General features: G+C 52.2%; 1 protein-coding gene across 1 annotated transcript in view; it reads right to left on the bottom strand.

Annotated features, from left to right (window-relative positions):
* The window catches only part of PCSK7 (proprotein convertase subtilisin/kexin type 7), a 27,578-nt gene extending 10,179 nt beyond the window's left edge, over positions 1 to 17,399 (bottom strand). Inside the window, exons 1-12 of the mRNA XM_030794803.1 lie at positions 16,808 to 17,399; positions 15,126 to 15,245; positions 14,154 to 14,633; positions 13,002 to 13,136; positions 11,943 to 12,108; positions 10,696 to 10,786; positions 9,470 to 9,524; positions 8,847 to 8,985; positions 7,975 to 8,075; positions 4,354 to 4,521; positions 3,833 to 3,940; positions 3,247 to 3,349 (exon numbers count right to left, since the gene is read on the bottom strand). Coding sequence (XP_030650663.1) covers positions 3,247 to 3,349; positions 3,833 to 3,940; positions 4,354 to 4,521; positions 7,975 to 8,075; positions 8,847 to 8,985; positions 9,470 to 9,524; positions 10,696 to 10,786; positions 11,943 to 12,108; positions 13,002 to 13,136; positions 14,154 to 14,621 — 1,534 coding nt within the window. The 5' untranslated portion in view covers positions 14,622 to 14,633; positions 15,126 to 15,245; positions 16,808 to 17,399. The remainder of the gene's footprint in view (positions 1 to 3,246; positions 3,350 to 3,832; positions 3,941 to 4,353; positions 4,522 to 7,974; positions 8,076 to 8,846; positions 8,986 to 9,469; positions 9,525 to 10,695; positions 10,787 to 11,942; positions 12,109 to 13,001; positions 13,137 to 14,153; positions 14,634 to 15,125; positions 15,246 to 16,807) is intronic.

Genomic DNA, 17,399 nt, shown 5'->3' with positions numbered 1-17,399 from the left:
TGTCATCCAGGCTGGAGTGCTCACTGCAACCTCTGCCTCCCAGGTTCAAGCAATTTCCCTGCCTCAGCCTCTTGAATAGCTGGGACTACAGGCATGTGCCACCATGCCTGGCTAAGTTTTGTATATCTATATCTATATATACCTATATCTGGATATAGGTATATATAGATATAGAAATATATGTTTTTTTTTTTGAGACGGAGTCTCACTCTGTCGCCCAGGCTGGAGTGCAGTGGCACGATCTTGGCTCGCTGCAAGCTCCGCCTCCCTGGTTCACTCCATTCTCCTGCCTCAGCCTCCCGAGTAGCTGGGACTACAGGCACCCACCACCATGCCTGGCTAATTTTTTTGTATTTTTAGTAGAGATGGGTTTCACCGTGTTAGCCAGGATGGTCTCGATCTCCTGACCTTGTGATCCGCCCGCCTCAGCCTCCCAAACTGCTGGGATTACAGGCGTGAGCCACCACACCCAGCCAATTTTTGTATTATATATATATATTTTTTTTAGTAGAGTCCAGGTTTCACCATGTTGGCCAGGCTGGTCTTGAACTCCTGACCTCAAGTGATCCGCCCCTGCCCTTGGCCTCCCAAAGTGCTGGGATTATAGGCTGGGTATGAGCTACCACGCCTAGCCTATTATTATTTTTGAGACAAGGTCTCGCTCTGTCACCCAGGATGGAGAGTGCAGTAGTGCAACCATGGCTTACTGCAGCCTTGACATCCTGGGCTCAAGCAATCCTCCTGTCTCAGCCTCCCAGGAGGCGTGCACCACCACACCTGGCTAATTTTATTTTTTGTAGAAATAGGGTCTCACTGTGTTGTTCAGGCTGGTCTTGAACTCATGAACATAAACAATGCTCCTGCCTCGGCTTCCCAAAGGGATTACAGGTGTGAGCCACCATGCCCGGCCAACGGGTCATGTTTTAAATGTTCAATAGACTCAGATGGCTAGTGACCACTGAACTGAGCAGCATGGACATAGAACAGTTCCATCACTGTAGAAAATTCTTTGGGACAATGCTACTCTAGAGTCTTAGAGGTATTTCGCCTCCTCTTCTATCTCAGGGATGTTCAGCTCCCTCTGCTTTATAAAAAGTTCACTTTCCAGCCCCCAGACACTGAATCAACCAGGTCCTGGTGGAAAACAACCATAACTTGGCTATAGAAGGGGTTTCTTGACTGCCTGGGACTGAGCTGCTCAACTCTCATTTTTTTTTTTTTTTTTTTTTTTTTTTTTGAGATGGAGTTTCTCTCTTCTTGCCCAGGCTGGAGTGCAATGGTGCGATCTCAGCTCACTGCAACCTCTGCCTCCCGGGTTCAAGTGATTCTCCTGCCTCAGCCTCCCAAGTAGCTGGGACTACAGGCATGAGCCACCACAGCCGGCTAATTTTGTATTTTTAGTGGAGATGGGGTATCACCATGTTGGTCAGGCTGGTCTCAAACTCCTGACCTCAGGTGATCTGCCTGCCTTCGCCTCCCAAAGTTCCCGAAGTGCTGGGATTACAGGCATGAGCCAGGGCACCTGGCTCAACTCTCATTTTAACTGGACTTATTTCCTTCAACCTCCAAGCAAGCCCGCAAACTTATTTGTTCTGTTTTGTCTGCTCAGAGGAAAATGTGGCCATGTTGGAGGAGAAGACAACTTCACTGGTTCTGAAAAGCCAATGAAAATAGTACTTTGCAAAAAGTTGTGAAAAACTCTGCATGTCAAAATTACTCAAGGCAAAAAACAAAAACAAAAACAAAACAAAACAAAACAAAAAATCCCCCAAGGAGCTGGGGGTAGGCAAAACTCTGGTAAAGCTTTTGCTTGCTGTCCTTCCAACAGGTAAAGGGCTCCATTAGCCAAACTCCCTAAATCTTTCCCTCCCTTCTCTTAATCCTGCTTTCTCCGCTAGGCCATCTCCCACTCCTCTCCACCCAGGCAATCTGTCCTTCTTTCTCTTACTTTTTAGTGACAAGCAAGCAGTTGCCAGATGCCTCAATGCCTAGGGTAGACATTCTGTGGCAATGTCCCCTGGTCAGCGGGAAGCAGAGGATGACGAAGCTGGGGAGAACATATTACTCTTTTAAGTCACTGCCCTCATTTGACAGATGCGACGGGAAATAGCCCTGGATGGAAGGTAAAGTTGAAGGCACACTATCTCTAAGACACGCAAGTGCAAAGCCAGGGGGTTCCAAATGAACTGCATTCCTGGAAGTGTTTCTGAACTTCTCTGACTTGGCTGATGCTTTATGCCCTTTCCAAGATAACATTCCTTTTACGGGAAATGTAGTGACTGGCCCAGGGGTTTCATTCCACGTTGAGGGAAATTGGGCAAGTGCTGGACGTGGTTAGGAGAGAGAAAACTCAATTCTTTTCAGTGAAACCTCCACCTGAGGGAAACTATCCCTCATCCTCCCTTCTGAGCAACCTTCTCTGGCCATTCCTTCTCCTGCCATGGCTCTCGATTGATCACTTTCTAGGACAGAAAAAGTGAAGACAGTTTTGGTTTGGGCACTAAGCATAGCATACTTCCTTTGCAAAAAGGAGCGAATGACTCAAGGAAAAAGAATCCCCCAAGGAGCTGGGGGTAGGGAAAACGCTGGTAAATGTGCAGACAGGGCGTCCTCTGCATAAGCATCCTGATCCAGCTGCACGCTCCTCTAGGGAGGGCGTCCGCCTCAACATAAAACCAGGTCGCTGGCTTAGAGGATACACCCCCTTCAGACAATCCTGGTTCACGCTGGCCACCATGGAGGCGGAGGCAGAGGATGGGTCACTAAAGCCTAGGAGACTTCTACAGACCCTCTGTCCATCCCCAGCAGACCACATCTGACTCTCTATTAGATAAGCCGGAGAATCAAAGGAAGAAATGCCTAACTCCTTTACCTCATGCAGACACCCAAGGACTGACCAGAGTTCTCTGGCAAGATCTTAGCATGGAAGTCACAGGAGCTTCTCTGAGCTCTCGCCTCACCTCCCCAAGCCCCAGTCCCATGCCTCCCACCTGCCTTCCTCCTCAGCTGCTCTGCTGCTCCTTTTCACTACTAGGAACCCAGGAGAAAGGTCTTGTTTAAGCAGCCGGGGCAGCCAACTCAGAAGCAGTAACATGCCCTAAAATGGTCAAAGAAAACTCCACAGGTTTGGCTGGAGCTCAGCTCCGAAAGGGGGTAGAATCTGGCAGGGAGGACGAGTTTAACTTCCTTGTCACCCGGCCCCAAACCTCAGGCCTAAGATTAACCCCCTTTGTGCTGATTACTTACCATTCCACAGGACCTCCAGGGAACGGGGGGACTGCGGAATCGCCTTGTTTTCCTTTAACACGGGACTGACGTAGGATGCTAAGTAAGGGACAGATGTCCAGATCTATGAAAGGAAAGGAGGGGATGGCAAATCAACAAACAAGAATGATCACACCCACATTCTCACAAACACACACGCCCTTGTCAATACGATCTTGAAGGTTTAGCTATCTTTATTTTTCCACTCCTCATCACCTTCAGCCCTTGGCTCCAGCTTGTTCGCTGGAATGCTCCATACAGCCCCCAGCTAAGGAACCAGAGGAAATGGCTGTGTCCAGGATGGAGGAGGGGAACGAGGGCATCCTGAGTCCCACACATACTCAGGTCCCATTTACTCTATTAGTAGTTTGGAAACTTCAGTGATAGTATTGAGCCTTTCTCATTTGTAAAATGGATATCAGCTGGGATGAAGGTTGAAGTGGTTGAATCAATGAACTGAATGAACATTTACTAGGCACCTATGATATCCCAGGCAACGTTTTGGGCATTCAGCCCCGACCCTTGGTCACTCCACACAGGGCACCCTGCCCGGCCAACACCTGTTCACCTTGGCTGCATTCACGAGCCTCCAAGCGTTGAGCAGGCCGAAACCGTGCTGGTGGCTATGGCTGAAGCCTGCCTCGTTGGTGACCCACTCTGCACGGCGATCTTCGTACTGAAAGGACAGAGGTCCTGGTTAGTCTCTTGCATTGCCAGTGTAGTCTCAACAATCTGACTCTGGTTTCCCTGCTTGCCCTGCTGGCTGATCCAGTCCACGCTCTCCCACTGTGGCTACTGGGAATGGATTCCTCAAGGGAAGCTGGGACAAAAGGTCAAAGCCCATGATGTCACCACCCCACTGGCTTGCTTCTAGAGAGGGGGCCAAGAGGCACAGCCAGAGCTCTCCTTTGCAGATAAAATGACTTTAGGCCTGTGGTCTTTGTGGGGTCCCCACACCTGTTCTTTACATATGCAACTCTGAAAGGGACTCGGAAAGAGACTTAGTATCTCACATTTGGGACATTGAGAATCTAAAGCCACCTGACACCCGAACTCTGGAGGCCACGTGTCTACCTGCTGGTATCTCACCCGGGTGGCTGTGAAGACAATGATGTGCTGGACGTCACGCCACGTGAGGCAGGGTCGCACCTGCAGCATTAAGGCTATCATGCCAGCTGCCAGAGGCGCTGCAGCTGAGGTCCCCGTGTGGCCCTCAGTGCAGCCAGTGCCCTTCTGAAGGTCCCAGTCAGTGGTCACCTGGAAGTGGAACAGGAAAAGAAAGTGGGTTAGAGACTGAGTTCAAGCTGGGGACAGTGGTGTGCACCTATAGTCCCAGCTACTTGGGAGGCCCAGGCAGGAGGATTGCTTGAGCACAGGAGCTATGACTGTGCCACTGCACTCCAGCCTAGGTGACTGAGTGAGAACCCATCTTTAAAAAATAAAAAAAGAATAATTTTTAAAAAAGAAGCTAGAGACTGAGTTCAAAGTTGTTATGGGGGGAAGATACAGGGCTGGTCCTCAGAACAGCTCTCTCAGGTGGACCCTTCCTTTGTTAGAGCTGAATCTTCGACAAGAGAAGGACCCATTAGCAGGGCAGGGCAAAGGAAATCCTAACCGTCCTGGCCTCCTAACAGAATGTCCGGAGAACAGAGACAAAGATAATAAAAGTCACTTTTGAGGGTGTGGTTGTTGGCAAAAGGAAGCAGAGATAGGAAAGGGCTCCCATCCAATGCAGATAAGGGTTTCCCAACTCTTTTCTTTTTTCTTTTTCCTCGTCGCCTAGGCTAGAGTGCAGTGGTAAGATCATAGCTCACTGCAGCCTCGAACTCCTGGGTTCCAGCGATCCTCCTGCTTCAGCTTCCCATGTAGCTGGGACTACAGGCGTGTACCACTGCACCACACTAATATTCTTATTTATTGTAGAGACAGAATCTCACTATGTTGCCCAGGCTGGTCTCGAACTCTTGGCCTCAAGCAATCTTCCTGCCTTGGCCTCCCAAAGTGTTGGGATTAATAGGCATGAGCCACCATTGGGGGGGCCTCCCGATTTTTGTTCCTAATATTCTTGCTCCCATTCCTAAATTCTCTATCCCAACTCCCAACTCCAAACCCTTCAACCCCCACACGCAAGCTAGACAGAGGAAGTGGCCAGGGGAGCTACTGGGCCCAGCTGGAGCTGGGACAACACTGACGGCACTATTCAAGGAAATCCAATTTGGCAGCTCCGTGACAGGGGCTGGAATGATGTCGGCGTGAACACAGGGAGTGTGTTCCAGCAAGAAAGGACTGTGTCCTTGCCCACCCCCAAGCCCTGCCTGGACTCAGTGTCTATAAGGCCCGCCTGCCCGGCTCTACAGCTCTCAACAGGACAAGCTGCCTCACTGCTCTGGGCCAGATGCCATGAAACCCCTTCTCTCCGTGTGGTTCTGAGGTGGGGAGCGAGAATGGGGCAAGGGGAGGCAGTGTCTGCCTGGCACCAAGCTCTTTTTGGGCTGTCATCACTCCTGGAGACTCAGAGGGTTTAGCTGAGGCGGGCCCTGCCTAAATCTGCTCCACTCTATGGCACTTGGATTGTTGGCCCATGGTGTCAGTGCTAACACCAGAGAATTTCTTTCTTCCAAACTTCTCTTCTGGGTCAGATACCAGGGTGGCGACTTCTGCCAAGAGCTGCCCTTTCTCCACTGTACTCACTGCTTCCCTCCCAGCTGTTACAGCAGCTGCCAAGAGATGTAATTTTCACCCAGCCATGGCGCACTCCCAGAAAAAAAGGGAAAAGCACTCTCCAAGTGGTAGTCTCAATGAGAGTGGGAGCCTGGTTTATGCAAGGGAGCGGGTTGATTTTTTTTCCTGTTAAGGAAACAGCCTTGCAGTGATAGTCTGAAGTGCGGCTGTGAAGCCCACGAACTTGCCTGTGGTGGCAGGAGCCGCAGGCAGGCATTGAAAAGTCCAGAGAAGCTTCACTTCCCCAGGGAGCCAAATGGTGGGAAGCATATGCCCCCAGCCTCTGCCCTCAGAAAGACAGCTCCACCCAGCTGCCCTGGTCATTGACTAGAAACTGGCAACAAGAAGTTTCCATGGCAAGGACATTCCAAAGATGGGAACTCTGCTAAACACACTCTCTCTTCATTTCTGGCAAATTACAGTTCAGATGGAAGAGGGTGGTGAGGGTGAGAAGCTGAGGTGAGTTAAGATGAGAAAGGCCAGGTACAGCAGAGCAAGAGTAATAATTATGCTGTAGAACCTTCTCAGGTCCCTGGCCTGGGCAGGGCGAGCTGGGTTCCCTAGAGTTCTGCTAGAGGGTGGAGTTTGGTATGTTCTTCCTCCTAACCCAGCCTGGCCTGCAGTGGGTGCCCTCTGTGCACACAGCCCAGCCTCTCTTCCCTCTCTACTTTAGTCCACTCCCTTTTCTCTTATCCCTGGGGCTGGGGGGAGAGGGTAGTAGGGGTCAACTGGCACAGAGCCTTGGAACATTGTGTTGACCAGAAGTCATTTATTGGCATAACAAAATTTTAGTTTCGGAAAATAAATTTGACCCAGCAGGAAGACAAAGCAGCCTAATTCCCAATGGCCCCAGAGAGACCTCCCAACTCAGCCACTGGAGAAATTTGAAACCACCTGGCTCCAGCCCAGCTCCTGCCTAGAGCCTCCTATGCCCACATTACATGGTTGTAATGTGGCAGGGACAGGCAGGGAGCTCTAGGAAGATGGTCTAGAGGCCTGGCTTAAACCTGCTGGGATGGCGCTAAGCCCAGCTGGGTGTAGGCGATCGTCTTCAAATTCTTTAAATGGGTTCCACAGGTTAGAGAAGCTCCACGGCCCTGCTCCAATCACATTTGCTATGACTCCAATTATAGCTCCAGAGAAAGAGCTCTCTCTGGTGTTGATATGAGACATTCCCCAACTCCTCTTCCCACCCATCCCATAAAAACCACCACCAGACTAGCTTTACTTCTGAAGATGCACATGACCAGAACTCACAGTATTTACCTAAGAGCTGAAGGGCAATGGAATTATGAGTTTTTTGTAAGTCCACAGAAATTAGCAAAAGCCCAAATTTTACCAAAGGAAGACATCGCAAAGAAGTTGTTTGTGCATTTCCTTGAGTGTGAAAAAGTTGTTTAATCCATGTGACACTTAGTTTCTTTTTTTTTTTTTTTTTTTTTTTGAGAAGGAATCTTGTTCTGTCACCCAGGCTGGAGTACAGTGGTGCGATCTTGGCTCACTGTAACCTCCGCCTCCTTGTTTCAAGCGATTCTCCTGCCTCAGCCTCCCGAGTAGCTGGGATTACAGGTGCCTGCCACCACACCAGCCTAATTTTTGTATTTTTAGTAGAGACAGGGTTTCACCATGTTGGCCAGGCTGGTCTTGAACTCCTGACCTCAAGTGATCCACCCGCCTCAGCCTCCCAAAGTGCTGGGATTACAGGAGTGAGCCACCGTGTTTGGCCCCATGTGACACTTAGTTTCTAAAACAGTACGTATATTTGTCCTAAATCCAAATTTCTAAGATAAAAGCATTCCCAAGATGTATTCAGAGTCCCTGGGTCAACTCCTCCAAGGGTGGCATGCCTTAAGACATCCAGCTCTGCGGGGGAAGAGGAGCCTGAGTGCTGGGGCAGGGAAGCAGGGAACAGTGAGAAGCGCTGTGATGCCTGAGACGTGAAGTCTTGTGGGAAAGGGGCAGGCCATGGAGGGCCCGGGAGGCACTCACAATGCTCCGAAGCATCTTGTCCCCACCACTGAAGGTGACTGCCAGCATGGAGGCACATTCTTCTGCATAGAAAGGCATGCGTCCCTCCTCATCCACAGCTCCTAGGGACAGAGGAGGGAAATGAGAGATGAGATGAAGAGGGGGTCCTGTGGCGGGGGCTTGCTAATGTCAGTTATCTTGGAGTTATCATCCCGGGGGGCTGTCCTGAGTTTGAAACATGATTTGAGCGGCCCACATCCCTCAGAGCAGTCCCGATCCTCTCTGAACAGGCAGTCTCAAGTGGCAGAGGGCATTCTGTGCCGCAATACCATTCTTTCAATAGGCTCTGGGGTACAACTGGCAGCCTTCTACCTTCATACCCACTTATTCATTCACATGCTCACTGTTTTCAACATTCACTACCCATCTACTGTGGGTCACACCCGTGCCAGGCATCAGGGCCACATGGAAAAGGCCGCAGTGCTAGTCTCAAAGAGCCTAGAGTCAGGCAGAAGTCAGGTAAGTAAATAAACACATGCTAACTGGGAGCACAGGCAAAGGGCACTTAATTTAGGTCTGTGGGGAGTCAGGGGAGGCTTCCAGCAGGCGGAAGGTGGCCCACAGAAAGACAGGCCAGAGCAGAGGCCTAACCAGCTGTAGTGGGGTGGGGGCAGCTCGGTGATCTCCAGATGATGGCTTGAAGGTGTTCCCAGGGTATGTTGACATCTAAGGAAGTCCCAAGGTCCTCTGCAAGCAGGGCTAGTTCTATCTGAGCCCAAAGAGATTACTGTGCTCACATATTTAGGCACACACAGAAGCTGGGACAAGATGTGTGATGCCCTAACCATTCGGTGACACACACACACAGGAGCACAGAAACATTGGGTGACTACCTATGGTGACTGTGTAGATGGAGTTGGCGTAGCCATCGTAGTTGCAGTTGTCATTGTGTTGGCCTCCGTTGCCACTGGCTACCACAAAGATGCTCCCAAAGCCCTGGCGACCAGCAATCACCCCATGTTGTAAGGCAGCCTGAGGAGTCAAAACATCAGGGTGTCAGTTGAGGAACCCACAGAAAGACCTCTGCCTACCACATCAGTCACCCTCTCCATCCCTTCTAGAAACAAAAGGAAAAAAGTTCAAAGGGCACTGGGCATGGGGGAAAGATTGGAAGATGGACCCTGGATGTGAGGGAGCTGTGAGTTGACCCAGGATGTGGGGCAGCTGTGAGTTGAATGATGACTGATGGACACCCTCCACTTATCAGAGGACAGGGTGGGGCCAGGCATGGGAGCTGAGGACAAGATGAAAGGGAAACAATCTCAAAGCACTGTTCCATTTCCCTCTCTAGGAACACACATCCCCCAGGCTTCCTGCCCCAACGTTAGGTGTTCTCTTCCTGAAAGGAGACTGCGCGTGGAGGTGGAGTGGGAAGACAGGTCAACTTGCAGCAGTTCTCCTGGGATTGAATGAAGAGGGCGTCCCGTCTCTTAGAGTCTTTGTGCAGGCCAGTTACCTTTCCAAGCTGATGGGGGCCATCCACTGTCTTCCCATCATCATCTGGTCCCCAGCTGTTGAGAAATAAATGCCTAGAGGGGACAGCCAGGGCAAGGCTGTGGCTACCCACCCAGCGCCTCCCAGTCTCAGCTGGCTGCCCTTTGACCTGCAGCTCTTAGCTCCTCCCAAGGGTTCCACTTAAAGGCTTCCGTGATTAAAAGGCACAGGGCTCAAAGGTCCATCCCCTCTCCAAAGTGGAAAACAGAAGTGTGCTAAGGCTCTTCTTTTCCTTGTGAATGTCCCCATAGCCCAATAGTGGCAGAGAGGGACAGCGGTCACTCATCTCCTGATCTAGGGATCAGAGACACGTAGACTTTTTTTTTCTTTTTCCCTGAAACGGAGTCTTGCTCTGTCGCCCAGGCTGAAGTGCAATGGCGCGATTTTGGCTCACTGCCACCTCCACCTCCCAGGTTCAAGCGATTCTCCTGCCTTAGCCTCTGCAGTAGCTGGGATTACAGGTGCCCGCCACCAAGCCTGGCTAATTTTTGTATTTTTAGTAGAGATGGGGTTTCACCATGTTGGTCAGGCAGGTCTTGAACTCCTGACCTCAAGCAATCCACCCGCCTCAGCCTCCCAAAGTGTTGGGATTACAGGTGTGAGCCACTGCGCCTGGCCCAACTCGTAGGGTAGAAGGCAGAGCACCCACGAACTTCTGTGGAAGCTCTTGGTTCTCAGGCTGAAGAGTTCTCTATTCTGTCTCTATCAGGAAGTGTACCCTGTGGATGATGTCATGGATTTAAGGGAGGTATGTCGGGGGAGGAACAGATGCCATCAATGCCATGGGGGCCCCCAACCCCATTTCCTACTTGTCCAGTCCAGCACAGCCATGTCCTGAAGGTGCAGTGCATTGGTGTGGGGTGGGGGATTGGTGTTGGGCATTCAGCTGGCCTGTGGATGGAGAGGAAAGCCCACTTTCTTGCAGAGGCCTTAGGAGTTTAGAAAACAAATAAATGTGCACAGGCCAGGGCTTCTCATGTGGCAACCTGATTACAGGGGTGAGGGGGGCTTAAGGTTGAGAGCCCAGTGGCTGGGAATCTAGAGAAATGAAGGCAATGGACTTCTTAGCTGAACCCAATGAGGAGACCCCTGCTCCGGCCAGAGTCAGCTCACTTGGTTGGGCTTTTGTTGGCAGATTTGTCCCAGGTGCTCCAGACTCTTGCCCTCTCATCGGCAGCTCTGCCTCACCTGCAGCTGTAGATGTCATTGATCTGATAGTGCTTGTTGAACGCCACTGCCTCCATGCTGTCTGTGAGAGGTCCATCCAGTACCCGGATACCTAGGCAATGAAGGCCACAGCAGCTCCTCACTAATGCTGGTCTCCTAGCTGGGGAACTGGGAGGTGGGGAGCCATATGTGGGAGACTTATTTTTCTCTACATGCTCTTTGTACGTTTTGCATTTTTTTTTTTTTTTTGAGACAAAGTCTCACTCTGTCGCCCAGACTGGAGTGCAGTGGCATGATCTCGGCTCACTGCAGCCTCCACCTCCTGGGTTCAAGCGATTCTCCTGCCTCAGCCTCCCAGGTAGCTGGGACCACAGGCGCATGCCACCATGCCTGGCTAATTTTTATATTTTTAGTAGAGATGGGGTTTCACCATATTGGTCAGGCTGGTCTCGAACTCCTGACCTCAGGTGATCCGCCTGCCTTGGCCTCCCAAAGTGCTGGGATTACAGGTGTGATCCCCGTGGCCACCGCGCCCAGCCCATTTTGCATTTGTACACCATGTTTATGTATTACTTGTCCCCCCCTACCAAAATATATATATATATAGAGAGAGAGAGAGAGACAAAGTCTGGCTCTGTCGCCCAGGCTGCAGTGCTGTGGCACTTTCAGAGAAGGGACTTGGACAGGGTTGCTGGCTCTCTGGTAGTCTCATTTATGGAGAGCTACTGCCCTCTGTTGGAGTATAAGAGGAATACAGTCAGTCTATTCAGTTTGTAGGTTCCCAAGCACTCCTAATAAGGAGTTATGGTGAGGGCTTTCCCATTCATTCCCTTCACCTTCTGCCTTGATGGACAGAGGTTGAGTGTGAAAAAACCACAGAACCACCTCCAGGGAGGAATAGGGCTGCTCAGCTCTCCCAAAAGGATGGAGAGCAGCCCGTGAGCATCAGTGGGACTGGGAGCTGGAGAGCTGGGAAACGCAAAGGCTGCCCCCATAGGCATAACGGATCACAGAGGAAGAACCGTCAAGAAGACACTCTGTAATTTATGGAACTATAAATAGAAAAACATGTTTGAAACACCACTGCACTGAAAAATCAATGAGCTGATATGTCCTACAGACACCTATTATAAACTTACCCTTGCTCTATGCTATGTGTGTCAGCTGGGCTATGGGATAAAAACGTTTCAGAGTAGGGAGGGGTGCAGGAAATGAAGACTGTGGTCACAGGAGTAGCCTACCAAGGCTAGGCTGGAAGCACAAGTTACCTGCGATGCGGCTCCCGTAGGCCACGCCCACGGCACAGAAGCTGTTGTTGGGCACAGCCGCGATCTCTCCTGCACATCGCGTGCCATGGTGGTTGCCATTCTCCACATCCGGGTGGGGCATGGGGTCAGGGTCATTAGAGTTGAGGTCATAGCTACCCTCAGGGCTCTGAAATATTTTGGAGGTGACATGTGGTCATTCACTGGTTAGAGGGGGTCAGGTCCTGGGGTTCAGGGAGAGAAAGGAAATGGGAGTTTGGGACTGGAAGCTAGGGCAATAAGCTCATTTCTCATTGTTTCTGCTTGAGATGGAGTCTCACTCTGTCGCCCAGGCTGGAGTGCGGTGTCACAATCTCGGCTCACTGCAACCACTGCCTCACGGGTTCAAGCGATTCTTCCGCCTCAGCCTCCCGAGTGGCTGGGACTACAGGCGAGTGCCACCATGCTTGGCTAATTTTTGTATTTTTAGTAGAGACGGGGTTTCACCATCTTGGCCAGGCTGGTCTCAAACTCCTGACCTTGTGATCCGCCCGCCTTAGCTTCCCAAAGTGCTGGGATTACAGGTGTGAGCCACCGTGCCCGGACCCAATAAGCAAACCACACTGGCTAAAAGATATGAGCAAAAGACACTGGGGCAAAACTGAGAAGTGCCGCAGCTCCCAGCAAACTTCTCTTGCCCATTATGCGAATGTGCCTACAGCTCCATGGCTTGGGAAACCTGGAAAAAAGGCAGGTAGGGCTCCCTAGAGGCCACGCTTTAGAGAGAGGAAGGCACTCGGATTTCCAACAAGAGGGAAGTTGCCTGCAGGGGCCACTCCTTACTCCTCAGAAAAGGACTAGAACTGAAAGCAGGATTACGCTCTCTTAGAGTTAGAGCCACCTGCTGTGCCTTGACTGCCAGTCTGGAATGCTGGCTTGGGGAAAGGAGAGGATGAACCCCATCCCACCTCCCAGGCTCTTTTCTTTGGCCCAAAGACCTCTAGAAAAGGGGACAAGACTGAGGCAACATCAAGAAGGAGGTAAGACGCTGGGGGTGAGGGGCGTCGTTCCAGGGCCACTCACATAGTTGGGTGCAATGTCCTGGATGGTGTGTTCTACTCCATCATCCACTACCACCACCGTCACCCCTCGCCCAGTCACATTGCGTTCCCACACACCCGTCACGTTGATGTCCCTGCCCGGGCTCTGTCGATTATTCTGTAAGAGAGACAGGGTAGGAATCCAGTGACATACAGCACAGCCCAGAGGGAGATGAAGTTATAGCTAGCAGCCCCTTTTCACCCTTGGCCTCTGCCAAAGAGCCAGACAGAGATTGCAGACCAATAGGTCAGGTGGGAATAGAGCCAAGGAGGGGCAGGTGAGAGCTCTGCCACAGCCTTGGATTCTAGGAAAGTTTGCCATCAGCCATGGGGGATTCAGGATAAAATGGTAGCTAGGGTGAAGGGTTGGATGATACACTTTTTTTTTTTTTTTTTGAGACAGAGTCTCACTCTGTCGCCCAGGCTGGAGTGCAGTGGTGCGATCTTGGCTCACTGCAAGCTCCGCCTCCCAGATTCACGCCATTCTCCTGCCTCAGCCTCTCCGAGTAGCTGTGACTACAGGCGCCTGCCACCACACCCAGCTAACTTTTTGTATTTTTAGTAGAGACGGGGTTTCACCATGTTAGCCAGGATGGTCTTGAGCTCCTGACCTCGTGATCTGCCCATCTCGGCCTCCCAAAGTGCTGGGATTACAGGCGTGAGCCACTGCGCCGGGCCGGATGATACACTTCTTATACCAATGGTAGTATCGTATCACTTATGTCATAGTGTTTACCATGTGTCAGGCATGGTTCTAAGTGCTACACATGTATACATTCACTTACTCTAACCATAATTCTATGAGGTAGGCACTATTACAATCTCCACTTTACAGATGGAGAAGCTGATGCACAGAGTTTAAGCAGCTTGCCCAAATGCACGTGCTAGTAAGTGGCAGAGCTGGACCATGAGCCCAGGCAGCCTGGCTGCACCATCTGTGCCCTGAGCACTGCAGAACACTGGCCTCTAGAAGACAGTAGAAGGGAGGGAGAGTCGAGGGAAACACCACAGAACTGGGAAATGGTCCCTCAGGCAAAGGATGGAGGTGACTGAAGAGTGATACAGTCAAAAGCCCACTAAGGAACCGGACTGGAACCTACACACCTGAAATTGCAAACTGCAGGACTGGACTCACCAGGTGCCATTGCTGCGGGTACTTGGGGTCATTGAAGTGGATGCTGCGCTTGGCCCGCCTTAGCAGCCTCTGCTCTGAGTGCCAGCGCACAGCTTCATGGCCAGCCAACACAGCCTCCACCTGCTGCCGGATGGCCTCCACCTCCAGGGCCAGCCTGTGCCCAGCAGGCTGGACAAAGAGGTAGTGCCCCTGAAGCTCTCCGATGCGTCCAGCATTTACCAGCCCTGCTGCCTGGGCCAAGGCATCCGCCTGCTGCTCCAGAGTCTCTTCCTCCCCGTCACCTTCCAGGCTTTCCAGGTGCACAGCCCAGCTCGGCCCCCCTGGGCCCTGGCCATCAGGCCCACCTGTCCCTGCCAGGCCCATGACCCAGGGAACCAGTAAGAAGAGCCCGGCTAATTCCAGCCAGAGGCAGGTGGGCAGGCCCAGGGGGGCATCCAAGTGTGGCACTTTCTGCCTCCCCTTCGGCATCAGAGCAGTGGACTGCAGAAAAAGAAAAAGGATGTGGAAGAGATCAAAGAGCTGGTAACTGCAGGAATCTGAGAGGGAGATGCTGAGCCATCCATGCGTTCCCCCTGGAAGTCCCTAAGCCATGCCTTTTAAATTATGAAACATTTGATCCTCTCTTTTTGTTCACATTTATCCCTGACCAACAGGGATAAGCCCCCAGGTGGAGTGTGGGCCAGCACTAACGCCAGCGGATGGCCTCCCACAGCAAGACAGCCAATCCTCACGACACCAGCAAATCCAGCAGGAGGTCCAGTTGCTCACAGGCACTGTCAGCAACCCCTGTTGCCACCCACAGGGCTCAAAGCACACATCGCTTCCACAAACTACTGGCTGCATCGTGACTGTTCTTTAGGAGAGACAACCCCTTCACCCCTACATTTACAGGGGACATAAATCTTTCCCTAGCTGACTCCTCAGTCCAGTTGTCCTCAAGGCTAATTCCCCATAACAGGGCCCCGTGCCCACCTGGATTCTACATGAGGTTGAGCTCCTGGTCTGGCTAACCACGTCACACTCATGTTGTGCAAATGGAGAAAAGGCATCACTTTCACTGGGAGTACTGTTGACTCAGCAAAGGCTGCAGACCTGTGGGATCCAAGAACAGAAGAAATAATGTCCCACCAATCCCAGGGCAACAAGCAGAGGTTAGATAAACTCCAGGACCAGGGACCAAAGAAACTTCATTAATTGTCATTTCCAAAGATCTAAAATCGGTCATAGACTGGCGCAGAACTGGTACGATGAGGCCAAATCAGTATAACACACAGAAAACCCACTTCCTGTGCTATCATGCCACCCTCTTTTCATTTTGTTCCCCAGAGGCCTAGCAAAATACTGTTATCAAAATGCCTCTTGAAAGAGTAGGTAATAACGTCCTAGAAGTCTAGGTGGTAGCTAACTTCCTGATTTGTGTATCTCAGAAGGATACCAGGGAAAGTGAAAGGAGGGAGGAGGCGGAGGCGAAACGGGGAAAGCCAGAGAGTGCAAACAAAACAGAACAGGCACCAAGGACAAGCAGGCAACCAGGAGAGAACGAATGACGAGAGAACCTCACTAAGCAGCTACTCCTGTACTGAGCTCAGGAGGTTGACTTCAAGGTGAGGACTCAGGCTCCAGACTGGGACTCCAATTGCCTGGGTTTGACAGAACCAGGGAATTGGTCTCAGGAGCCCTCAAAAAAAAAGGGCCAAGTTAGAACTGGGGGACAGACAAATGGGGTGGCAGGACGTGTGTGTACCTATGGTGGCTGGGCTCCTTTAAAAGCCTTTGCTCTCCACTGGGGCCACCCTGGGGCAGGGCTTAGTACTCAGACACACACCCAAGCGGCTCTACCTCAAAGCATTCCAGAAAAATGGGAATATTACTGAAAGGCTTCCTGGAAAGGAGAACTTAGGCCACCTCTCCTTTACCTCTAAAAATCTTCATACGACATTTCTTCCTCTGGTTTTCCCTTAGGTTTCCAGGCATATTCCCTCTCAATCCCTCCCTGCCCCCGGGAGCCTCAATTCTCCCAAGATATTTAGGTGTCTTCCCCAGTCTGCATACTCTACTAAGTAAACAAACAAACAAACAAACAAACAAAACCCTTGTTAGCCAGACAGTGGCCCCTCTAGGCAGACTCCTTCAGACTCAGTAGATCCCACCACAGATGTCCGGAAGAAAGAGAAGCAGGAGCTCCTTCTGTCTCCCAGTGGCAGAGCAGCATTTTTATCCCCCAGGCTTCTGGGAAAGGAACCTTAAATGCCTTCTGAAAGCAGGTCTCAACCTCTCCCAACGGCTAGGCCTCTCTTTACAGCTCTTAGTTGACAAGGAAGAAGAGAATGGGCAGCCCAGAGTCCAAGATCCTGCTCCCAAGCGACTGTCCTCGCTGTTCCACACCCGGCTCCTAGAAGCCAGCTTAGGTACCGGGTCAGTTTCCCGATTCCCCCTCCGTCGGCCTCGATCGCTCCGTGCAATGTGCCCCCCTCCTCATTAGCACCCACATTATCCAGGAATCCTGGGCCCTGGGGCCCCATCTCCCTGGGGTCCCCCACGCCAGGACCTCAGGCACCCTCTGTGCAGCTCCCTCATCTTCAGACGCCGGCTTACCCCACTTCTGGGCCCCCCTGACTACCCAGGTCCAGCCCCACACCTAGTTCCCAACTCACCGGCCCGGCCGCAGCTGCCGCCGCCTCCCTGCGGAAACTCGCGGCTTCCCGGGAGCCGGAGGAGCAGTGACAGCAGCATCACTTCCGCCCGCGGCGCAGCCAATCAGCGCGGCGCCTGCGGCCCGGCGACCCCGCGGGCCCCAGCAACCGGCGCCCGGGGTCCGGCTCCTGCGGGAGGTCTCCGCAGGCAGGGGCTAGGCGGGCGCTGGGGACTGAACCCGCGGGCTCCGCCTCCCCGAGTCGTCGGGGCATCTTCCACATGGTCCCTCTTCAGAAGGTTCTCCTTCATGGCGTCCTCTGTAAAGGGCATCTCGGTTCCGACCTTTAAAAGCCTCTCGTTGCTCTTCTCCTTCTGACCGCCATGGCCCCGACTGTCCCTGTAATCTTCCCAGAGGGGATCCTGCCCACCCAGGTCGCCTTCCTTCTCGCAGTCGGCTCTCCCTTCTTCCCCGCGCCCCGGGAGAGTCCACCTGTATCTCAGGGGTCTCCCGCAGCATCCCCGTGCCTCGGCGGCGCCAGCTGTCGCCGCCAGAGGGCGCCGTCGGGGGCGGTGCGGCGCCACCGCGGCCTCTCCTCTAGCGGCCGGAGCCTC

This window comes from Nomascus leucogenys, chromosome 15 (assembly GCF_006542625.1).
Source record: "Nomascus leucogenys isolate Asia chromosome 15, Asia_NLE_v1, whole genome shotgun sequence".
NCBI lineage: Eukaryota > Metazoa > Chordata > Mammalia > Primates > Hylobatidae > Nomascus > Nomascus leucogenys.
Note: the sequence above shows the minus strand (reverse complement) of the source record. Positions and strands in the feature narration are given on the sequence as shown.